General features: G+C 39.0%; 1 protein-coding gene across 1 annotated transcript; it reads left to right on the forward strand.

The window, feature by feature from the left end:
• The first annotated feature begins 20,536 nt into the window (after window positions 1-20,536).
• Window positions 20,537-24,192, forward strand: LOC119732901 (E3 ubiquitin-protein ligase TRIM56-like). Its single transcript, XM_038206487.1, has 2 exons — window positions 20,537-21,812; window positions 23,441-24,192. Exons 1-2 carry the CDS (start codon window positions 20,537-20,539, stop codon window positions 24,076-24,078), a joined length of 1,914 nt encoding a protein of 637 aa, XP_038062415.1. The 3' UTR covers window positions 24,079-24,192.
• The last annotated feature ends 2,429 nt before the right edge of the window (window positions 24,193-26,621 follow it).

Here is a 26,621-nt window from a genome sequence, read left to right on the forward strand (position 1 = left end):
CAAATGCAACCATTCAATTTGGTGAAAGTATTCTGCAGGAGAGAAAAAATATACTTTGAATCAACATTTTGATTTATTCACATTTGAAATGTAAACTGAATGTAAATACTGTTTAACTGTTGTTGCTGGCATGACACATGAAAGAAGATTTCGAATAAAATGAGATTTACACACTGTAACTGCAAAGCTGAACTGATTGCAATTTTAAATGACGGGGGTTTTTGTACTCATTGATTTACACATTTCAAGGGATATGGGATGGGATCATTTGCATTTATCCCAAAAGTAACCTACCGACGGTGATCAAAAAGCTCACTTGGATTAAAGATCGTACTGGTACTAAACACCCTGTGAAATTATTCCATCTGGCTTGCTGTCATTGAGAAGAAATCAAGAATTGTACTTGATTTCCAATGATAAGTCAATTGACTGGTTTTTGGATATAGAAGAGTTCTATGGACAAAATCGTGTTTATTGATCAAAAGTTTGTGCATGGATATTTCACTCTTCTTGAAAAGTGCAATATCCAAAGCTTCAACATGTTAGGTTTAGAGTATTCTATCTTCTGTGGAACAGTGATGATATTACATGTATTGGAAACGAACAAAATGCATGAGATACAAATGTTCCTATATGCCTTTAAGCCATGGTTTACAAACTACATCATTGTGATTTTTATCTTGTGATAATTAATGTGCAACTCTGTAAGATAAGGTCATCACTCGGGCACGGACTCCAAGTCAGGATAATCTGCTGACTTCTGGATAGTTTGGTTTCAGTCATAAAAATAAACCACAAAGGAGAACTGTCTTGGTGCATTATAATAACGTGAAAGTTGAACAAAGAAATTGACTGGAGCTGGTTTGACCCTGTGACCTCCGGATTCCTGTCCCGGTACAGTAATCCGGAACGGTAATCCTGCTACAGTCAATTTGTTTATTTAACTTGAAAATAAGATTTGAAGGTTTGCATGGTGGAAAGATAAGACAAGATAAGTTTGCGGTAGCACCATGTGAGTAAATCAGTCAACTTGCATCCTTCTCAGCTTCACCAGTTTGGAGCTTCACCAGTTTGCATCCTTCTCACGCCCTCACCGCTCCCATCCTTATAATCGCATCATCGTTGGAATCCCTCATTCTCCTGACGACGGGTGGAGCATACTGTTCGAGACGTTAAGTCCCTCCGGTTCTTTTCAGAACCACACATACTCACAAAAGAGATTTATTCACATGGTGCTACCGCAAACTTATCTTAAAAATAAAAATTAAATATCTGATATTTGCACCGTTTGGTGGAAGTAAGTTTATTGGTTAACTATGAGTAGAGATATGTTGGAATTTGTAAGTCATTTGTATTATTTGTTATTGGTGCAGAAACATTTCTGATCTCTTCTTTTGTTTTTCCAGCTATTTTGGGCAAAGTTTAAGACTTTCGGGATTGTTATTTGACATTGTGTACTTTGTATGATTATTATCGTGTAATAAATTATTGCATGTAATGACTTGAGTCAATCAAGGAGAAATCTTTGAGGTTAGATGATTGTTGTGTTATGCCTCCATTCCTCCCTCAGTGATGGACCAATCTCCCGCCTCTGAATTCTACAGCTGGGTCACCACTTGGGCTTTGTAATCAGGCATGCAGGCTTCATAATGAGGATATCAAAAGAAATTCCTTAGAAAATATATCAACACCATCACAAATTTACTTCATGCAATTACAAAAAATGATTAGACAGCTAAATCACTGATGGATCCAGAAGCATTTATTGTTGGGGGATTAAGAAATAGCCGACAGGCCAATTGTTGCCAATTCCTTATGTGGAGGGGCGGGGCTAGATTGCATTTTATGGGAGGGGTGCAGTGTTTCCTTTCTTTTCTTTCTTTGTATTATAAAGTGGCAACGGGGATGAATAGACTACAATTTCGTATTAAAAACAGTCGTCTTCACTTGTTCCCTGGTGGATTTATCTCAAAAGGCATTTCTGGTGGCCCCACTTCGGTCTGCAAGAAGACAGCTTCTTTGATTAATTCAAGACAACTTCAAATAAGTTGAAGTTATTTTGAATGAATCATTGTTTCATTACATTGTTTTGTTGTGGACCTGTTGTGTTTTGCTGTTGTGGGCTTAGCGACACCACAGTGACTCATTTGAAAACAAAAAGCCTTTTTAAAATATTTTTCTAGCACCCAATGAACACCACAAAATACGGACTTTACCTATTAACACCCCCTCTTCAATTCATCCCCTTTCATGAATTCATGATAATTGTCTAGGCCCCACTACCAATAAACAACTCTACTTTAAGAACAAAACGCACTTTTTGTTTCACTTCCCTTCGATATTCCCCCCTTCGATATTCCCTAAAAAATGTATTGGAAAATTAAATTAAGCTGTCTACATTGTTTATGGGTTGGAGGTGGGCAGGCATGGATTCGGGGGGGGGGGGGTTCAAAACGCCCCCCTGCTCTGTCATTTTTTTTCTTCATAGAAACTCATTTAATTAATGCAACCCCCCCCCCCCCCCCCCCCGCTGTGACGCCCCAAATAAATTATACTGGTAATAATATACTGGTAAAATTCCTGGATCCGCCCCTGGTGGGGTTATTATCAGTGGACAAGTTAATTTCGCCGCACTAATCGAAAGCCCGCCCTCTATGGCTACATTTATTAAATAGAGGAATATCAAATATTAAATATTTAATACAGGAATATTATTTAAAAAAAATAGAGGAATATAGAAGTCGCGGCACTCTAAATATTTCTAAATGGGCGTTGCGGGGAGGAAGGAGTTATCGCTTGATGAAAAAAAATTGCACCTGTAAAAATTTGCATATACGTTCCACAAGGGCTATACCAAATTAATGAAAAAGGGGTGAGCCATCCATCAATACAAAAATAAGGGAACTCAGTTCAAAATAAAATTTCTTTTTAGCAAACTATTGAATTTGAAGACGATCTTTTCTTGGATACAAGTCTCCAATACTGTTTTATATAAAAATTGTGAGAATTAAAAAAGATTTCTTTTTAGCAAACTATTGAATTTGAAGACGATCTTTTCTGAGATAGGCCTACAGGTCTCCAATATTGTTTGATATAAAAATTGTGGGAATTGAAAAAGATAGTATGCAAACATTGTGAATTAAAATAAAAACGACTTTCCCCAAGCTAAAAAACCTGAAACTACCCCAGCACAAAATGTGCCTGGTAGTTTTCATTGGTGAGTAAGGCGCCGCAGAAATAACTGGTTCGCACTTCCCAATGCTTCTGAAATCATTGCAATAGTACAGGGACCAGGGATTTGTTCACAAACCAATCTCACGTGGTTCGTTGCGCGTTCTTAAATTAGCGGGGCACGACGTGGAGGACTTTCGAAAAAACGTCACAACAGCGAAAGTAAGTTTGCCAATTTTTGCCTGAAAAGTTAACCATTTGGCCTTGGAAAGCTAGGTGGAAGTGATTGAACTACTGTAGATTCTTCTGAAGTTATAATTTTTTTGCGTATGGAGAACTTTGCCACCTATATATGCAGAAAATCAAAGCCCTGCATGCTCTGCGGTCACGCACAACGGTGCATTTACCCGGCAACCTGCACAGCCTACTGCGTAGACCGGACTATACATAACTCATAAGCAGCCCGTCGATCCTCAGAACAAAAGCGATGTCTGATTTGACAAGAAAAGTGCCCCTTGTTCTTCTCAACCAATCAAAACGTTTGTTACATGAATGGAATTAGCTTATTGTGTTATCTTTCAGAAGCTGTGCGAGCAGTGGCGTAGCCAGGAATTTTCAGTGGGGGGGGGGGGGGGGGGGGGGGCTGGGACATTTTATGGGAGGCGTCATGTAGATCAATGATAATTTTTTTAGAAACTCAAAATCTCAGTGGGGGGGGGGGGGGCAACTTGGGGGCGACAAGGTTTCAGGGGGGGGGGGGGGCTGAACAGCCCCCTACGGCCCCTGTGGCTACGCCACTGCATGCGAGGTAATTGTATGCGACCGGGTTCACACGTGTGCTGTTCGAAGATGTAAACCCGCACCCTAAAAATCGGGGAATTGTGCCGTGACCTCCATAGGAAGCGTGAAATTTCCACTTAGTTGCCTGTTTTCAATGAAAAAGTGCACATAATTATTCGCCTTTAATCATGAAGAAGTTATATTCATATGAAAGAGGAAAATCTGTATTTTGTGATGCGATACAAGGAGGTAAGTTTAACGAACATACTTTCCGCATATTAACAAAAGTTTGCTCAGAGCGCCTACTAGTATAGCCAGTCTTCCCACTTAGACAGAGCTTCACTAGTGTCGAGTGAGCAAATGCTCCATTGTTCTCCATATGGGTGTCACAGTGGGGGGGGGGGGGGGGGTGACTTATTTTTTAAGAATTTGTATGGCAATTTTTTGGGGGGCAGAGCTAGCTGGGGGGGGGTGGTTGACCCCCACAATCCCCCCCCCCCCCGGATCCGCGCCTGCATTTGCAATGCATGCTGGGCATGGATAAAAACATGAATTTTAATCAGACTGTCTTTTTTATTGACATTCAAATATGGCATTTGGAGTATATTTAGCCGGCACCGGCTTTCTTTAAGCGAACGATATTTTGCCGGATAGGCATTGAACATACGCAGTGACATTTTCTGGGACTTAAAAATAAAACATAGTACCTTCGCTTGTACCCCCACCCACTTTCCCTGCAAACAGAACGCTTGTCAGGGCTGACGTCATTTGAGCTCTCATTGGATAGATTTGCGTGACCTGTGACGTACATGTAGAAGGCGTCACACAAACTAACTTCCGGTGCCCATCATGCGTAGTGCGCGCTAGCTGCATGTGAAGGTTAGTCCCATAAATGTGACGGTAATACTGGATTTCCTTCGGTTAATAGGGAGGTAGACCAGTACACCGTCACATTTATGGGACTCATAAATTACAAAGTCTAAATGTGAACAATAGAAACTAGACAAAGTTTTACATTGTCAGGTACATGTACCAAGTGTGGCTTTTATTTACGGAGGTAGTCCGGTAAATTGGCCACATTTATGGGGCCAGACATTTGAACAGCTATGAGGGATGACACCTTCTTGAATGTTTTGTTGATTATTTTGTGGAAAGAGGGCATGATGTCTTTGATTTATTGGGGAAATTATGGGGTCAATGACGAAGACAACCAGAAAACAGGCTCAAAAACCAAGATGGCGACAGTGAAACTCGATGCAATGAAGGAATGATGCTGATTATGCTGATTGGCTGGATAAAAATTAAATTTTTTTTAACATGTTGTTATTAGCCAATCAGCATCGGGCTAAGCTTTCATTCTGTCTGGCGTGCACACGTGTTGTAAGAAGTACAACGTGCACTTCGTCTTTGAATGCAAAAAATGGGGAAAGTCACATTTTCTTTGAAAGTGTGTTTCAAAATTCCAACAAATATGAGTAAATCTGAAGACAAAAGACTGCCGTGCAAGAGTCACTTTGGTGCTGAACAGTCATTTTAACCGGAACTTGTTAAAAATAGAGGTGTCCTGACGATGACGATTACCCAAGTCTCAGTACATAATGTAAGCCCCATCTGAGTCACAACTGCGCGTGTGCACATCACATGACAACAATGGTCTGTGGATAAACAAAGCGGAAAAGACTTCCACACCCCACCTGGACATCACTTGACGCCCTGTGCACAAACCCTTTGAGACTGGTCTGAAAAAAAGTCTGTGTTTTTTCAGTAAATACTTTAATATTTTCCCTGCAAAATTTGACTTTTTAGGGCATGTTATTGGAAAAATTAATGATGTCCATGCATGTATAATGGAATTCTTTTCTTATAGTAAAAAAGAAGATGGAACTTTTGTTTCCACCCTAGTTGCAGCATACACATATGATCAGTACAAAACAACTTAAACCATGGTGCCGTTAAACAATCAACATTTTGCATCTACTTCACAAAAAGAACTTTTCTTTGATTTCGTTGGTACCCCGCTATGATTTTGCATGCCTGTGGTGAACTTTCGATCCACAGACCCTAATCGTCATGTGATGTGTGCACATGCAGTTGTATGAAGGACATTTACTATTAGGTTAGGGAGCCAGACGCTGCTGTAACGATTGCCGCAACAGTAGCCCCTGCATTATTTTTAACATGTTGGACATGATCTGGCGATAGTACTTACAAGGCGTTTCAAATAATTAACAACCCAAACATTTGCCAACAAAAACATCAGATTTCACCCTCAAAACGTCCACAGAATTACTACATACGCCACCTGAGATACAATTACAGATTTATGATTTTAAGATCAAGATATTAAACGATACTTACAGTCTGGATGAAAGTGAAATATCGTTTATGAATATCGGCGAGGGCTCCATTGCGAATATCTTGCGGACATCATTTTCCAATTTTTCCTCCTTTCTTTTCCAATTTCAGTAAACTATGGCGACAGGCGTCCAACATGACCTGATGAAGCAGGCACAGTGCTTTCGGTCAATGCTGGATGAGCTTGCAGAGACCAATGAAGATGCATACAGGAAGTTCATGGCCACAAACCTCCAAAGAGGACAGCAAGAATTGACACCGGCCAAGCCATGGATGTGTGTCAAGACCCGTATCATGGTAGGTTCACTTAGGCTGAACATATGTGTGTGTTTACGCTAACATCCTAACAATTATCCAGGTTGGTAGGTAGGACAATTATTTTGTTTTTAACTTTCTTTATGTTTGTCTGTCAGTCGAAATACTATTACTCTGGTTATTAATTAACCTGTTGAATTGTTTAATTTAACCATCAACACACCACAAGACTCACATAGGGGCAATTCCGTAAAATCCAACAGACCGATCGGACCACATGATGTACGTGTACAATGTCGTTAAGGTGGTGGTACGTTTGTTTGGTCTGTAATTGTTTTCTATTCATTAGATGTCACATTATTAGTGATGTATCACATTCACTTTTCCAACAGCAGCTCATTAAACTGTCTGACATTTATGCCCAAATTTACGGAATCGGCGACAGCGAAGACCTTTTTTCATTTTCAAAGTGTAGGCCTACTTTCGTTTCAAAGATTCAAATTTAGCAAATGGTCAGTGAGGGATGCCAAACACAAGCAAGTGAAGACGACGTCATTACACGGCGCCCTCTTGTGTCACGTCAAAAAAGTTAATTTTGGAATACCCTCCTATGCAAACATACATTTTGTGCAAAGTAGTCCTTTCAGTCCAAATCAATCAAGTGGCTGTTTTCAACAGTTAAGAATTCCCAGCCTACACAGGCGCGGATCCAGAGGGGGGGGGGGGGGGGGTCAAAACAAAAACCCAGCTCTGTCAAACATTTTTTTTCAATAGAAATTCATGAGAAAAAAAAGCGAACCCCCCCCCCCTCCTGCTCCGACACCCAAATTTTGTTTGCTAGTGATAATGTCCGCTTGCAAAAAAAAACGTACAGAGCCAGCTTAGTTATTTTTGAAGTTGCAATCAAAGTTAGGGTGTCATTTGTTTTGGGACACCCTGTACAACACAGTTTCCAAAAGTCTATAGTTTGGTAATCCCCACAAAATGTGAACGAAATGACATATTGGGTGTGCGCTGTACGCTGTCAGCCAATCACTCATTAAAGACAAACAGATTGAGTTTGCCTAATAAAGACTTTGTCACTGAGGTGAGTACATGTACTCAAATAGAAATGAAAAGCACCAGCAATAGTCCCATATCCCCATTATTCCTTTCACCTGGTGTGCTAATCCGTGAGCACAGCGGGGCAGCACCAAATATGGGATTGTTTGTGGCAGCTTTTTCATTGGGTATTGTTGACAGAATTTGCATAAAGGTCTGTGAGAGTCAATGGTGGGTGACCTGAGAATGCATGTACAAACCAAATAAATGGGGTAGTGACGTTGAAACGAGGATGAATGAACTTGAATAGATTCTAAGCTCTCTGGCTCGCTGTAGTGACTTTTAAAAGAAACTTTTGTTGAGTATACTGGTACCATTGTACAATCAACAATATAGTCTGGGTGTTCAGTTTATTTCTCATAAACTGAGTGTACAGTTGTACGTGCTATATGGGGAAGCTTAGATTGTCAGAATATCCTAGGGGTCAACCTAATTTAAAGATCTACGTGTGTACCAATAGGGTGGTACGGTATGTTCAGTGTGACCCATGAGTGTGTGCAGGAGAAATAGGCCAATCAAACGACAGGGTGGCACAGCACAAACGCATGGCGACCAATGAGATATCAGAAGCATGAGGCCATTGCCTGTCATAATTTACATGTGTGTTTGAGGTCAGGTCTCCAGTCTATCCCTAGGCTTGCTCAAGAAAGTGAACTAGTTACAATTTTTGTGGGACCCGGGACCCATAGGGGATCTGACAATTGCCCAATTCAGCCCATCCCTCGGAGTGTGACGTCAGTGGGACTATAAAAAGGGGCTGGGCGGAAGTGGTTCTATCATTTGCGCGCCTTCGCCTCTGAGAGTAACTTGGATTCTGTTCTTGTCGATTCCGCACTGCACCTTTTTAGTACTGTAATCTTAGATTTGGTTTCTGGAAGAGTTCAGCATTGATTGTTTGTGAGGCAAGCCACAGTTGTGTGTGTAGTGCTGTATACAGGGGAGGAGTTTCTGTAGGTGAGTAGCCACTCTTTCTTTTTGTGTGTGGAATCATTTTAGTGACAATTCATGTTGCTAGTAGGACTGCTGTTTACAGGGTCAGAAATGGGTACAACGTTTGAGTGCAGTTTACAATTTACCGATCAGCTATTGGACGAGGTTTGATTCCCCAGTCGATTTGGTATTACCTTAGTCACTTCAGATGACATCATAGCTGGTCGTATGCTGGTGTCCTTCATGTCCTTAGTTGTGACAAATTGACAAAGACTTTCACTTCAGACTTTCACTATGATAGTCAAGTCCAACTTGGGTTGAGTCCAAGCAGATCAAGCCCAATTCAAGTCTTTTTTCCAGAAGTCATCAAGCTTTGGCCAAGTTAATATGATTGAATCTAAACTTAATTCCCAGTCTCGTCATGAAAATACCTTATCAGACCACATCACATACCATGAGCAGTGTTGAAGGGACAACATACCGTACAGAGAATAGTTCATGTAATTATGACATCCTGCTGCATGTAGTTTCTTGATAATCTGCAGAATACTGGTGATGATGGTTCTACATGTATATAAACTTATTTAAAGGGAAGATACAACATTTGCAAACATCACAAAACGAAATGATCAAATTATCACAAAATACCTTACTGGATTGTTAGGGAATGACAGTCTAAAGCATCTTGTAAAATCGTGGCTCCTGGTGTGCTGACATTTTTAAGAAAGATTGTATTTTTCCAACCCTGGTCGGCCGACCAGCGTTGGAGAAAACTGGCTTTTTTTCAAAAACTGCTCCTGTTTTTTTTTCATAATTAGTTATTCCGTGTTTTCTTTGCAATTGATTACACAACTGTAAAGGGGTTCAAGCCTGCTAGACTGATTCTCTGCCCTTTACAATTCTCCAAAGTCTATAAATTCTCCGTTTCATCTTAAGTGAGGTCAGGGAATCAGACTACAAGAACATGAATGATTTCTTGGTTTTTCTAGCATCTACAAGCCCAAAACGTAAAACAAGTCATTTTAACAGTATTTGCTTTAAGATACTAATCCTCCGAATCCATTTATTTCTGAAAATTGCAGCAAAAGCAAATGTTGTACATTCCCTTTAAGTTTATTTGTGATGCCTACTGAGCTTGTCTACAATTATGTGAAAATGTGAAGATAATTCGATCATTTAACAATTGTAGAGTACTGTGATGTGAGGAGTTTTTATCGTAATAGATTTTCTAAATAACGAAAAAAGTACATGTAGGCCTACATTGTACTTTTTTCTATTGTAACTGTGTGCAAATTAATTTGTGCGATGTACATGTACATGTAGGCTGCTGATGCTGTCAGCCGATCACTCATTAAAGAAAAAAAAAACATGTTGAGTTTGCCTAATAAAGAATTTTTTACTGAGGTAGGTACTCCAAATTAAATGAAAAGCACCAGCAATTTAGAACATATTTCTTTTACCTGGTGTGGTACGTGCATATTATCCATAGGCATGTGTTGCAGCACCAAATATGGGATTGTTGGTGGCAGCTTTTTCATTGGGTATTGTTGATAGAATTTGCATCAAGGTCTGTGAGAGTCAATGGTGGATGACCTGAGAATACAAACCCAATAAATGGGGCAGTGACGTTGGAACGAGGAATGCTGAACTTGAATAGATTCTAAGCACTCTGGCTCGCTGTAGGTAAACCATTGGTGAATATACCATTGTACTATCAACAATATAGTCTAGGTTTTCAGTTTATTTCTCATACCGATTGTACGTGCTCTATGGCTAATACAGGTGGGGTTATTTTTGGCCGTTATTGAGTTGAGTGACATGTATACAGGCCAAGGTACATGTACTTTGTTTTGGAGGAGTGGTAATTTCTCTTTGACAAAATAAACAAGTTTTGTCTTCACATATACCAGTAACTTGGCTATGAATGTGCATGTAGACCTCCATGTCTGGGCCCTAAAAGAATAACAGTTTAAATAACTGAAAAGGCTACCCTGCTGAAATAAACTTTATACTTCAAAAAATGTTACTTTATTCCGTAATAAATAAAAAAAATCGTTTCAGGCAAAGTGGGATGTTTGACAACTTTCTAATTGTAGTTCATTCTACCATTACATGTTGCCCCGCTATAATGAAATTTACCAAAGAGGAAGTTTAGACTTTTCAGGATGTTTTGAATCTGGAGGCTAAAAGCTTGTAGAACTTTATTGTTGCAGGGGGTGCAAGAGTCCATCAACAAAAAGCTCTGCAAAGGAAACTACAAAGATCAAGGAACCGTTTTAATTTAATTTCCATCTGCAACTTTTTGACTGAATAATTACATGTGAGCTGAGGGTGGTTTTCTTTACTTAAACAGTAGAGCCTGAAAGTACGCCATTTTGGCTTTGAGCTTTCGGACCCCTCATTTTGCCATTTCTCTTGCTATAATTTGTGACGGACTGACTTCTAACTGTAATTAACCCCAAGAAAGAAAATTTTTTCTCACCCTGGGAGGTGCGGTTGGGGAGGCGGGTGAGCTCTGTCCAAAGTTCATACATGTATTGGCATGATGAGGGTCCCTTCCAGACAGGTTCTTATGATAAATGCACCATCAGCAAATAATGAGTGTTGACATTCAGACTCTGATACGGAGCATGGGGGTTATAACTAGGAAAGGGAAAACATGGGCAGGGATATGCCCTTCACTCCACACACTGCTGTTCTGGATGATTTTAAAATGCTTCACTAGAACAAAGAACATTGGCAAAACCTTATAATACATTTTCATGCATCAACTATTCTGTCATTATATCTTCGTCACTGCTACGGTCTGCTACAGTAGATTGGTAACACCATTTGTGGTTCTAAGATGAGTGAAATGCATGTGGCATCGCTGTATGATCTGCCCATTGTTTCTCTTGATAAGACTTTCAATGCTATATCTTCCAAAGTCTTTGGCCTATTTCAACCTCATTTGGACAGCATCTTCCTTGACCTAAGTATATTTCATGTCGTCATTTTGAGGGTCAAAGGTCACCTTGTGGTCACTAGTGGTACTTTTATTGAAATTTAATGGTCAGGGGGCTTTGTGCTTGGGTATCAAAAATATTGCAAGAGGCAATATCCATACCACAAACAAATTATCACGGTCAATTCAATCCAGAAATTTTAGTTCAAATTATGTTTCAACTTTATTAGCTTTTAATTTGATACCCGATGACATCAGGACAAAAACATTGCCTTTCTCCCACATTCTTGGACAAGGTTTTATTTTCATACACGGTTTTACCTGCTACCGACACTGTTACTTGCATGGAGTACCCCAAGGATCACTTCTAGGGCCGTTGTTGTTTTATTTGTACATAAATGATATTTGTTATTCATCTAAGGGGACATTCAGAATTTTCAATGTTTTAAAATTTCGACTTTTTTTCCAAATTATTTTGACCCACCCACCCACCCCTATTTTCGATTGATAAAAAACTGAACATGTACATGTACATGCACTTGCATGTACAGTGTGTACATATACTTGAACATGTACATGTATACCCATGTACATGTACATGTGTACCCATGTACATGTGTGTCTAGTTCAGTGACGGCGTGAAGATGTTGGTCTTCCTCTTTTGCAGTGGTGGCCTTCAGTTTTCTTGTGTTTTACCAGCTGATATGCTGTTTGGAAAGACAGGTTGCAGTCTTGGAAGCCACAAAGATGACCGTGGTTTTGTCATTTTCTGGATTAGCCCCATAAATGTGGCCAATTTACTGGACTGCCTCCGTAAATAAAGGTTACACTGCCACCATGTGCAAAAACATGTCGAACTTTGTCAAATTTTAATTTTCACATTTAGGCTTAGTTTGTAGTTTATTTTAGCTTTAGAAGCATACTCACCCTCTTTATAGGCTAATCAGAAAATGCTGCCTTTTTCAGGTGTCTTTTTTTCGTGAAATTTCCAGATTCATTTGCACACGTTTGCGTATCAAAATTTCAACATGAAATTTTACAAAAATAGACATCTGAAAAAGGCAGCACTTTCGTCTAATTAGCCTATAAAGGGGGTGAGTATGCTTCTAAAGCAAAAATGAACTACAAACTAAGCCTAAATGTGAAAATCAAAAATTTAACAAAGTTCGATATGTTTTTGTATATGGTGGCAGTGTGGCCTTTATTTACGGAGGCAGTCCAGTAAATTGGCCTTATTTATGGGGCTATTTCTGGATGAGGTGGATGACATGTGACATACGAGGTTGTGCCTGTCACGTGAGGTAGCTGAGAAAAACATTCCCTCGTACCCCCTGCCCTGTTTGCAGGGCGGGGGTACGAGCGAAAGAAGGTTTGGGCAGTCATCACATCACAGGTTGCGGTCCTCGTAGTCTTGGAGTCCAGTGGTTGAATAGTCCAGTTTTTATAGCGATTGGTAATCGACACCCGCGGCATAGTACACCTGGTACCCTGCTGCCTCTGCACGGCCTAACCGCTAGAAATGCCCGGCATCCAAGTCTACTGAAAAACCACCTCCCTCTCATGCCACAGTGGGTCTATATACACGTACATGACGTACAATGTACATGTACAGTACATACAGGGGACCAAGTTGGAAAAGAAACACGCATCGCGATATCGGAACGCTTGCGCGTTGTTCAGGCAAGTCAAATGATCTATCTTTCTTTGTTTTTTTTATCCTTTTTCCATGGAAAGTGAATTTCGATTTTCAATTATTTAGCTTGACCCACCCACCCACAATTTGGAAAAAAGTTCGAAATTTTAAAACACTGAAAATTCTGAATGGCCCCTAAATCACTCGCTCTTTTCAAACACAAACTGAAGTCTTTGTTAATCCACCAGTCACCTCAGTAAGCCCCACTTACTTTACTTTTCTGATCTTGGTTTATTATTTTTTTCTTATTGAATCATATCTTTTTTATCTTAGTCGTTGTACACGTATACTAACTGTTTGTGTTCTTGTTATAGGTGGTGTTATGTTTCTTCGTTTATTGTGAAGTTGTTACTTTGTTTTGTTTTTTTGTAAACAGGCTGTTCCTTGACAAGCCCCGCTTTTTTGGAACGTGCCTCCACATCTGTCTATATTTATTGTACTTTTCTTTATGATCATGTGGAAATAAATGTTACTTTGAATTGAATTGAATTGGAAATGAGGATTTGGCTGGTACTTTGGCACATTGCTGGCTGTGACTTAGCCTGTACATGTACATGTGAGACATGGACCATTTGCACAGTTCTGATTGTTTCTCTGTAATATGGCTTAAGTTACATACAGCCTTCTTGACAGAAATCAACATGAATGGGCACTTTGAGATGGAATAGAAATTATGTGATGTTCAGCCTCACTTCTGCTAAGAACTGCTTGTTCATCTGACCTCAAATTTCCAACCAATTAAAATACAAACATTCTGGGTTGTCTGGCCTGTGAAATCTGAATCACACTGAATTTACATCCGAGATAAAATTATATTACGCAAAATTGTCTCTGCTTGACAGTAAAGTTGTCAAGGAATTAACTTGAGTTTGTTGACCTACCAAAGTACAGACAGCAAAACAATATCACATGACACAGGAGCGTAATGAGAATGAAAGACTAGGCTTGTCAAGTCAAGGGACAAAATGGGCTGTATGAAAGAACATAAAGCATTATAATTTACAACCTATTGAAAATATTGCCAATTGATGACTGTTGCAAAAATCTGGCATCAACTTGTGTTTAATGGATGGTGCATATACTGGTAACTATTGAGTCAATTCTAACACAGGAGTCTGTGACTCCAGTATTTGGTGCCCTGAACGTGAACTAGGGATACCTAGGGATCCCGTTGACTTCGCGCTCCACAGATCCAAATTGTTTGCTCAGTCAGGCGGAAATCACTAGAGCAGGAAACTCACTTTTTTCAACCTAGATTTGCACTGTCAAGGAGTAATTAAAATCAAAGGTGTTGTGTGTAAAGATTGTTCCCCAGAATTTACTCTTTCATGTGATACCAACATCAGACTGTATGTTCCAAAATAAGAAAGTTATTATGTCTGTTCTTTTATCTGATCCCTTTTTTATCAAACTTCAACCTATTTCACTACATGACCAAAGGCACTCCATACCTCAAATTGTGTACCCATACTCTGATGCAGTTTATTTACATTTTTGTTATGGCAACGCTTTGAATAAACCACAAAGGATTGAAAAACACTCTTTCAGTTGGCTGATGTATGCATGGGTGCGACAAACATACCAACAATATATGCCAGCTTGGTGAAAAGCACATGTAAAACCAGAATACTGTATTGAAGGTACTTAGTGTGTTATTTCCTCGTGACCTCGTCCACTGCTATTGCATATATGCTAAGGAAGGGCGACATCAGATTGAAAAACTTGACTTGGAGGATTTTTGGGGATTTTAAATTTGAAGTAATAACTGCAGTTGTGAGGTGAGCTGATTAACTGATATTTATTGAATTTGTGGCCTCAAGACCAGAGGAATTACAAATTGCTAAAGACTGCTGATTGTGCAGTATTTGTTTCTACAAAAGTCTGCAAAGTAACAAGATAAGGCCAAAACAAATATAGTTCTGCTTCCGAGTACATGCCTTTTAAAAACTAGGGTTGGTAGGTCGGAATTTTTGTGTTTGCCTTTTTTTATAAAGCTCTGGCAGGAGCTTCTACTTGTCACTTGGTGGTCAGTTGGTCTGTCAGTCGGTCGGTCGTCGGTCGGTCTGTCTGTCCCCGTAATTGACCAAAAATAATTGACTAATTGACCAAATGCCATGCCGTGGTCATAAAATGCACTTTTGCCAAACGGTTTTGGAACACTGGTTTTGTTTCAATCGATGTGCATGCGCATTTATTTTGCATGTCTGTCCTCGAAAAATTGACCACAATAAGCCCCCTTAACTTCCCGTTAACTATAACTACCAATTTGAAAGAAAAAAAATTAAAAAAAAATTTTGTAACAATTCGGAAAGATGTTTATAAACGTTTTTAAATGGAAGCAAAATATAATCTCTGTTCAACATTACCATCCATTGCATAGTGAAGTCATTTGTGCCCACGTGGATGGTACCCCGAATCACATGGGTATTTCTAGGCACTGGTGCGGAAAGGGGCCCGGCATCTCATTTTTGGGCGTCCCATTTTTAAGCTTTGGCAGGGATCATTTTGACAGATTTCATGCAAGACTTTCACTCACACTTCTTTTGTGCTGATTGAGTGGGGTATGGACTCCTTGCACAAGAACCTCTCAAAGGAAGAGTTGGGAGAGACCGCTTGAACGCATTGCCAACAGCGCCTGGCACTCATGTGAATTTGTTACAGGTTGGATAAGATTCAGAATAAAATAAGTCATGCGTACTTTGCGCAGTCCGCACATGAACCAGTACGTGTAGGCAGTATGTCCCTCCCACTGGGGCTCTCAAAAGTGCTGCAAAGATCTTGAGAAAATGAGGCATCAGATCAAATCATATGCAATGATCACTGTCAGGCAAAGTCACTTTATGTACTGGCTGACAGTCAGGCATTGACTGGCTTGTTCATCAGGCTATAGTTTCAAACCACTCAATTGGGTTTCACATTCAGTTGGCTTGTAGGACTGCACTGGCTGGCCAACTGACTGACAGACTGACAGGCAGGTAGTCATCAATAGTCAGAAGAGATGAAAGTCTGATGTTGGTCAACTCACATCTAAGCAATTCTGAAAAACAAAAATCAACGCAAAAATTATCATTGGCAGTTTGGAAGTTTATCCTGAACAGTTTGGAAATGATGATCATTAGTGGCTGGTACTTTGGCACATTGCTGGCTGTGACTTAGCCTGTACATGTACATGTAAGCCATGGACCATCTGTATGCACGGTTCTGATTGTTTCTGTGTAATATGGCTGGAGTTACATACAGCCTTCTTGACAGAAATCAACATGAATGGGCATTTTGAGATGGAATAGAAATTATGTGATTTTCAGCCTCACTCCTGCTAAGAACTGCTTGTTCATCTGACCTCAAATTTCCAACCAATTAAAACATAAAAATTCTGGGTTGTCTGGCCTGTGAAATCTGAATCACACTGAATTTACATCTGAGATGAGAAATTATATTACGCAAAATTGTCCCTGCTTGACCGTAAAATTGTCAAGGAATTTAGTTGGGTTTGTTGACCTAAACAATAAAGAAAGCAAAATAATTATCACATGACACAGAATCATAATGAGAATGAAAGACTAGGCTTATCAAGTTAAGGGACAAAATGGGCTGTGTGAAAGAGGAGAAAGCATTATAATTTACAACCTATTGAAAATATTGCCAATTGATGACTATTGCAAAAATCTGACCTCAACTTCTAACACAGGAGTCTGTGACTCCAGTATTTGGTGCCTTGCACGTGAACTAGGGATACCTAGGGATACCGTTGACGTGGCGCTCCACAGAACCAAATTGTTTGCTCAGTCAGGCGGAAATCACTAGAGCAGGAAACAAACTCACTTTTTTCAACCTAGATTTTCACTGTCAAGGAGTGATTAGAATCAAACGTGTTGTGTGTAAAGTTTGTTCCTCAGAATTTACTCTTTCATGTGATACCAAAATCAAGACTGTATGTGCCAAAACAAGAAAGTTTTAATCTCTGTTCTTTTATCTGACCCCTTTTTGTCAAACTCACTCTGCAAGCCATTTCACCGTATGACCAAAAGCACTCCATACCTCAAATTGAACTCTGAAGCAGTTCACTCAAAGTTTTGTAAAGGGACCAATTCGAATACACCACAATGGATTGAAAAACTCTCTTTCAGTTGGTTGATGACGTATGCATGGGTGCGGCAAGCATACCAGCAATGCCAGCTTGGTGTAAAGCGGTGAATATCTATGTTGAGGGTGTTTAGTGTGTTATTTCCTCGTCCACTACATAGTCGCCTATGGTAAGGAAGGGTGAAATCAGAGTGAACAACTTGACTTGGAGGAAATTGTTGGGATTTTAAAGGAAATATCTGCAGTTGTGAGGTGAGCTGATTAACTGACATTGATTGAATTTGTGTGTGACATCTGCCAAGACAGATACACTCAGCCAAAGGTGCTGGATTACTTGGAGAAATTACTACAACATATATGAGTGTTTCAACATTACATTGGTCCCCTCCTCTAAAACTCTGCATTATTCACACTCCCACATTAAAGGTTTGTGTAAATTGAGGACTTCCCATTGTCCTTCTGATGGCTTTTGTTTGGGTAACTTTTGGCAACTCCTCTCATTTGAGTTGTGATGGTCCAACTGAGGACATTATCCTTTTTTGTTCAGTCAATTCTGTTGTTCATTGTCCTCAGTGTACACCATTATACACCAGCATCTACCGTACTTCACCCAGTAGCACATATATGTTTTATTTGCATGAACAATTTTAACACAATTTTTTTTGGTTGGTCAAAATGATAACTTCAAATAGACTGAACATTCTTTATCAGTATTTATAGCACAAAATAAAAGAATCCTTTCGTGTGTGAAATATGAAAGATATATGATGAAAATATTTGTACAGCTCATTTTATTTGATGGTTAAAAAAAATCTGTGGAATTAAATGAATGGTGATGAGGTATTTGCGATTGAAATTCAAAAAAGTGCAGCATGTACATGTAGAATGAATGCATGAGCCTATCTAAAGCCCCTGTCACACCTTTGCGTATCCTAATTCCTTATGAGTTCCTTATCAAACATTTTCAATACGCAGCCGTACGCTCAATTAACGTCGAAATGTTTTGATTCACACACGAAAGGTTTTGTGCATGCCCAAAAATATCCTGCGTACTGGGCCGTACCATGCGCATATCTGTGTACATAAAACCTACACAAAACGACAGAGATGCATATGAGGTGCGTATTGTGCGTACGACTGCGTATGAAAAAAAATCAATGCGCAACTCATAAGGAATTAGGATACGCAGAAGTGTGACAGGGCCCTAAGGTCCAAAACTCAAGTGTCAAGTAAATATGTACACAGATAAGCAGATATACAGACTTTACGTGTGTGACGTTCATGTACATGTACATGTATGCAGCAAAACAAAAATCCCAAGCTCTATATATAAACCATGTCACGCGACTTGATGACGATGCTGTGTTTGTCCAGCGCCATCTTTACCTGATCCGCCTCATAAAAAAAAGGCCTCAACTGTTTGTGCTCTCTACGTCAAATTGGAAAGCTTTGTCTTTAAGTGATTTGACTGGGAATTTTAAAGAAGTATAAGGAAATATTGTCAGTTATTTTGAATGAGGTTAAAGGCTACAATCCTGGCCAAATCTCGCTGGGCCTCCAACCCCCCGGCCCCTGTTCAATGTTGTCTCTCATTGCGCGGTGTGTGCTCCATCAGCTGGAGAGAGCAACATTGACCGGGGGAGCGGGGGAGTTGGTGACCGTGGCAGGCTCAGGAAGTGTCCCAACCATTTTGGTCGGGATTGTCTGAATGTACAGTTATAACCTTGCTATTTGGACATTGCGCGTATTACGCGCTCAAATAATAATACACACACGCGCGCTGGTTTCATAATACAACATGGTCAATGCACATACACGATTCACCATGACGGTCCACCATGTCATTTTGGCCGATATTTTTACAAAATACAAATTGTGTTCAATGTGAAGCCGTAGTAGGATGCACATACAACGTGTTTTCTCCGCCATTCCATTAGTTGGACGAAAAATCCATCCAAACCATAGAGTAACCACAGTTTACCGCTGTAAATTATATAAGAAGCCGAGTCACTCACTTCCTTTATATATTGGTCTGGATAGATCACCGATTAATTTTTTCGGCAGAATAACGGACTTAGTGAATACAAACCACTTAAAAGAGATTGTATTTTGTTTGCGTATCCTAAAAGAGCCTTTCAAGTTCAACACAAACTGTATTTTGTACAGTTATTGGCCAAAATGGCATGGTGAACCGTCATGGTGAACCGTTATGATGCACGCTACACTAAGTTGGGATGGCCTCTTAATTATTGTCGCCGGTACTTTCGGTGGTCTATTGGTTAAGACATGTGCTCAATTCAACAAAGCAGGGATCGTGGTGGGTTCGAAACTCACCGGAGATAAACACATGAAGATTATTTCCCTGCAGCACTCGGGAAGTAAAAAGTATACATTGATTACCACCCATACGTGTTAGGGAAAACATGACAAAATATGTATTTGTTATTTCAATTTTACTATCAATAATTATTATCTTGCCCAAATATGTGTTCCTTCATTCAACCTTCGGCTGCCATTTCACATTTTGGAAACAAAACTCAAGAGAACAGCCCCTGAAACGGCATATCATACACATTTGGAACTTTGAAGAAATTCAGACAATCCTGGCCAAATCTCGCTGGGCCTCCAACCCCCCGGCCCCCGTTCAATGTTGTCTCTCATTGCGCAGTGTGTGCTCCATCAGCTAAAGAGAACAACATTGACCGGGGGAGCGGAGGAGTGGGTGACCGTGGCAGGCTCAGGAAGTGTCCCAACTATTTTGGCCGGGATTGTAGCTTTCAAGCGTAGGAATCGCAGTTTACTTTAGACTTCAAAACGTGAAGAGTACGGACAAGTAATGTTCCAACAAAACCTATCAGTAATAAAAATGGAAAAACACTATGGTGATCATAACTTGCATACCGTTTTGTCCAATTCAATATCTGAAATCATTTCAGAAGAGAATTAAAGATGTACTCTCAGTGCTCCTTAAAACTTGAACAGGAATTCTAAAAGGAAATAAAAGAATTTTTTATTTGATGTCTCGTGCAGAAATGGATATCTTTTGTCTGGCTACAAAATAGCAATTCACAAGAAACGTTATACATGCAAATATGTAGTTTTTATCCAGATGAAACACTAATGGACAGCACATCTATAATGTATAAAAGTCACATGTTTCCGTCAACTTTTTTTAATTGTCCTTATAGTAACCCTTCCGTTCTATTATTTAAATACAGATAAAAATGGCTACAGCTTTGAAAAAGATCACTACCCATCTAGAGTGTGACATTTGTCAGGAGAAATACAAACGGCCGAAGGTGCTGGACTGCCAACACAGTTTTTGCAAGACATGTCTGGAGAAATACTACACTAGCAGGTATGCAGGTCAGCCTAATATTCCTTGCCCTGTATGTCGTCGGGAGACAATACTTCCAGAGACACGCATTCAAGGACTAAAAACAAATTTCCATTTGATGGGAATAGTTGAGGAGGTCTCACTCCAAGAAAAGGTGGCTAGTTCAGAAAACACAAAGGTCATCTGTGAGCTTTGTGATGAGGGAAATGAGGCCATGCATCGTTGTCTGGACTGTGCACAGAATATCTGCCCAAACTGTTGCAAGACACACTTGCGATGTACTGCTACATCAAACCACACAGTGGCTACTTTGGAGGACATTCGTCAGGGGAAGGTAACAGTGAAAAAAGCACCAGAAGAAGATGAGTCTAAATGCCAGATACATAAGGGGGAAGTGAAACGGTTTTACTGTGAGACATGTGAAGAGTTAATTTGCCGAGATTGTACTGTAGTAGACCACCGTGAACCAAAACATCACTACATTGACTCTGGAGAGGCTTCTCGCAAATACAAACAGTCACTAAAAGATATGTTTCCAAATGTCACCACAGGCATAAAAATACTTCAAAAAGCTTTGGCCACTTCATCACAAGCTAAGCAGAAGTTCACACAGAACGTCACAAAGACTGTGAAAGCTGTGAAAGACAAAGCGGATAAAATGAGAGCTGAGATAACAACTCAAGAGACAAAGTTGATTGAAGAAATCAAACAACTCCAGCAGGATCGCAACAAAACATACGATAAGCATCAGGCAACAGTGACAATGATGCTAAAAAGTAAACAATTTTCCTTCAGTACAGCTCAGGATGTCATAGACACTGCATCAGACACTGATTTGCTTTCCCTCTATCCTATCATCAGCAAAGACTTGAAATCACTCAAGAGTCAAAATCCTCCCCAGATTGATCCCAAGCCTTCATATCTGAGCTTCACCCTGGGTCAGAGGATTGGTGACATCAATCTGGGCAAGCTTGAGGTGGAAACAGGCAAGTGGGAGATGTGTTGTGAGATTGGTAAAGAGGGAAGTGGTCCAGGAGAGTTCAGTGGGGCTGTAGGTGTTACTGCTACTCAACCTGGTGAGATTGCTGTGGCAGACTATGGGAACAACCGAGTGGTCATCTGCAGCAATGAGGGACAACACAAAGGAACCATTCCCCTACAACGTAAGTTTCTTTTATGCACATGTTCATCAACACAAACTTTCATAATCGTGCGGAACTTATAAGTACATGTATTAAAGTCTTCCATGTGCAAATGCAGATCAGACAAATGAGAACGAAAACCAATAACATACTGGCAATGAATTCATGTGCTGGCAGTGATATCCAACAAATTAGGTTTTGTTCTCCCGACAAATGTTCCACTGTTTTGTTTTGTTACATGTAGGGCTATGTAAAAAAGAAAATACACACAATTAAAACAGACACGCAGAAACAAAAAATAAAACAAAACTACAACAAAACTTATATTTATTTCATTACTGATTTCAGTTTGCATAATATGGAAGAAGTGCTTCTATTTTTGGGGTATGTAACTTTTAGAAAATAGCAAATTTGCTTTTAGGCTGTTTTGCAAACGAACCAACCTGCCCGAGCCTCCATCAAGATCCCTTTGGTTTTGTCTATGTTCTTCTGTAGTTTTCGTGCTTTGCTTTTTTTCTAAACAATAAAGCTCCATGGCTTATATTTTAAAAGGTACAATGCAGCAACTTGAAAATTGGTATGAACATATTGTAGCGAAATCAGCTCTGCGCTGTATATAGGCGTCAACAGACGCGCAGCACAGTCGTGGTTCTTCCACGTGAACGTGTACGTAATTGGGCTACAAAGAACATTTAAAAGTAGGATATAAACGTCTACACAACCATCCTTGACAAGTTGGCCGTTTGTGTGTTACTCTTGTAAGAACAAATTTTGGGGGTCAAAATTTTGACTCTCAAAAATGTGTATTCTGTGTCAATTCAACACGATTTTGGACTTGACCCTCACAGATTGAAACAATATTTGGTATGATGATTGGCCTGTATGAGAAACCCCCAGAACTGATTTTTTTTTTGTAGTTTGGCTTGTTAGATTCTGAGATACGGGTCAACGAACGTTTGACAAATTAGCATGACCTCCGAACCTTCAATACTTGTATCTCCAAAACTATAGCACCTACAAAGCCAAGTTGTACATCATATTTAATGCTCTTTGAATGGCCTCTATTTCATAAAATAAAACCAGAATTGTACAATGAAGCGCAGAGAAAATGCGTTACGAAATGACCTTTGACCTTGAATTACGAAAAATAATATGCTTCAAGTTTCATTTTTTTTCTCAGTTTGTGAAAGGTGTCTTTAAGTTTGCAAGAACTGAGTTATTATACAGTTTTCAATTATTTGATGTCTAAAAATGGGGTCTATGTTGTTCAATGCTTCATTTGAAAATTGAGCAACCTTTTTATTTAAAAAAAAAAAGCAACACTGTTAAATATAAGACTAATATATTTTGATGTTTGAACAATTAGAATAGCACAGAGAGTGCATTAACTTTATAAAAGACTTTGCAAAACTGTATCTCCAAGACGTTGCAGTTATTCACAATTATACATGCATGGTGGTTGAAGACTGCACAATGTTCATGTAGGTCTATTAATTCTACACGAACAGGCTTTAAGGCACGCCATGTATTCATTATTATAGGTCGGTTATCATAGGTATTTATATTTCATGGAGACTCAGAATAGTGACAGTGCATTTATATACTGTGCATACAATGAATGTTACATTTGAGTTCTTCTTTACCCACAGATCCACAGGCAGTTGCAGCCATCCACAATCCTGAGCAACGCTTGCTTGTATTGGAACGTGGAAGCAAGTATGTCAAGGTGTTCAACATGAAGGACAACACTCTTGTTAGGCAGTTCCCAACGATGCCAAAGCATCAGGTACCGGTAGAAATGACAAAAATGAACCTATCGAGTCTAGCAGTAACAAAGAATAGCATCTTAGTAGGCGACATCGACAATTTGGTGTGGACTGAACACAAACCCACTAATGGTGAGATCCTACACACCATACCAGTGCAGACTCCACCTCACTACCTGGCTGTTGATGACGACACTGATAGAGTTGTGGTCAGTGGATGGAACACAAAGAAAGTGGACATTGCTGATAGCAAAGGTAAAACACACGCCACAATTCAACCAACCATTAATGGTAAGCCAGTGGGGTACTGCAATGGTGTATGCTGTGACAGCTCAGGCATCTACCTTGTAGTGTACCAAGGTGTGCCTGGCACTGGTCATATTCACCACTATGACCTAGATGGCAGGTTTCTTGATTGCCTGGCTCAGGGTCTGTGTGCCCCATGTGGAATAACAATCACATCAGGTGGTCAGCTGGCAGTTGCTGACCACTACTCAATCAAGATGTTTCACAAGGTGTGATGTCATCCAACATGACATTGACTAGCAATCATCATCATTCCAACAGCAAATGTTGAGGATGAAATTGTCCAGTCATTACAGCACCAATCAACATTCATGTCCCACTCATATCACATCTCTCATCAAAATCCAAACTGCCAGATCCCTCTGATGTGAAACATTTTACCATAAAAATTCTTAAATAAACAGTGCATCAATTACATTTTGTTACTATACAAAGTCTTATATAAACAGTGTATTGACTATAGTTACATTTGATTGGATTGGGATAATTTGTTTTAATCTTAATGTACATGTACAATGACTGGATCTGAATTAAATGGTAAACTTGAAAGGAGAGGGGAGTTTAGTGGGTGTTGAGGTGTTTGAATGTAATGACCCCCGCCTCCTCAACCCAACACCCGTCCCTCACCCAGTACATGGATCACCATAATCTGTAGTTAACAGTGCAATTAAATTGTAGTTACACTGCAGTAAGACTATAATATGAATATAATCAAACCACAGTTTCACTTAGGTCTACTTCATTTTTACCTTGATTTAACTATAGTAATTACTGCAGTAAAATCATGGTGTTTTGGCCGCAATTTCTCAATTACTACAGTAAAACTACAGTGGTTCTGTGATAAAACTGTGATTTTACTACAATTAACAATAGAATAATTGCAAGTATACTGTGGTAAAACTACAGTATTGCTGTAGTTTTGATGACTTCATATTTACTATAATTTAATTGCAGTTGTATTGTAATTTACTTCAGAAGAGCTATGGTCAAATTAAAATATACTGTGGATTTATTTTACTTTTATTATAATTTTATTAGAGATTAATTGCATACTTACTGTAGTAAAAATACTATAGTAATATTAAAATAAAAAGGGGGTTTATTATACTTTTATTATAATTCTAGTAGAGATTAACTGCATATTTACTGTAGTAAAAAAGGTTACTGTAGTGGAATTGCAGTTTCACTTCAAAAACACTGTAGTAATTTATTTTCAGTTTATTGCATTTTTATTATAATTGTATCATAGTATTTACCCCATATTTACTGCAGAGGCAACTGTAGTTTAGGCGCTGTAGTTGGTTTATTATAATTCTACTGCAGTTTTACTGCAGATATTACTCCAGATTTAGTGCAGTAAAAATGAATACAAGTATTGTAGTTGAACTGTAAGTAACTCCAAAATCACTACTACATTTCTTTTGGTGCAGTTTACCGAGACGTACACTACATGTATATCTTCCAGCAAAACTGCTTCATTTTCCGATGACCAGTGGACTACAACATTTTATGGGCAAACTAACTAAAAAAACGTTAAAAGGACACATAGTAAAAAAAGACAAGACTTTTTTTCTTCTTCATGTGCATCATCCTATATTTGTCACACAAATAAAATAAAGTTTACATTTCACAAGTTGAGCAAATACATGTACATGTACTTGGAAAAAAAATGTATCTTCACTTTCAGTTATTTGTTAAATGAGCTAAAGAACTGTTTTTAATGCAAAAGGTGTTCAAAGACTGTAAATTGAACTTGTCAAAGGGTAAAATAAATTGAAAAATATAACAAAGGAGTTATCAGCTCATACTTGTGTTACACATGTTATCTGCAAAAAGAGACCAAGTTAAACAATAAACATGTACATGTACGTCAATGTTGTGGCACCTGGCTTATGTGGCACCTGCAAAAAAGTATTAAATACATGTGCATTACTTTTACTAAAATTAACATATTTATGATGTTTAAATGACATGTCACCCTAAAAATTGCAAAAATAGAAAAATCATTTAACTAAACATGAATCAAATGTTCAAAAATGCATACACAAGCATTTTTCTCAAACAGGAATGCACAGGTTTTTTAAGGCAATTAAAATATGGTCTTATCCTTCAATTAAGCTCAAATTTTGTCTTTAATCTGTATCTTAGAAAAATGATTTGTTCACACTGTACAAATCCATGCACACAATGAATGCATCCAAGACTGTTGTATAAAATTAAACCTACATGTGGGCAATTCTTTGGTAACGGAATTACGCCCATTTGTCACTTTGTCGAGGATGATTCTTTCCCAAGAAAATATGTTCTATGCTAGGCAACTAATCTAAACATGGAAAGGGAGCCAAGACCCAATAGAATTGATTGACCGCTTAAAAAATTTTTTCACAAGTTTACCCTTTAAGGGGCGGAGCTTAATATCGGTAACAGAATTACGGACGGAGGACAAGCATATTTGAGTTCTTGCATAAATTAATGAAACTCTCTGAAGTTTTGAAATTTTAAAATTGGACACTTCCTGTTATTTGTAGAGTTCAGGGGTGTTGTTAACTACAATGCAGAACAAAGTTGAAAAAAGTAATCACTCTTTTCATAATTTGCATTTTAATCACGGTAACGGAATTACGCCTGGGCGGTAACGGAATTATGCCATAGGTTTACATGTAATAGGTAAATGCAATACATTAACATTGAATTCAACATAAACTCATCACAATACAAATTTTAGAAGTTTATAACATGTCACAAGGGGAAAGTTAAG

Source organism: Patiria miniata, unplaced genomic scaffold (assembly GCF_015706575.1).
Source record: "Patiria miniata isolate m_02_andy unplaced genomic scaffold, ASM1570657v1 HiC_scaffold_25, whole genome shotgun sequence".
NCBI lineage: Eukaryota > Metazoa > Echinodermata > Asteroidea > Valvatida > Asterinidae > Patiria > Patiria miniata.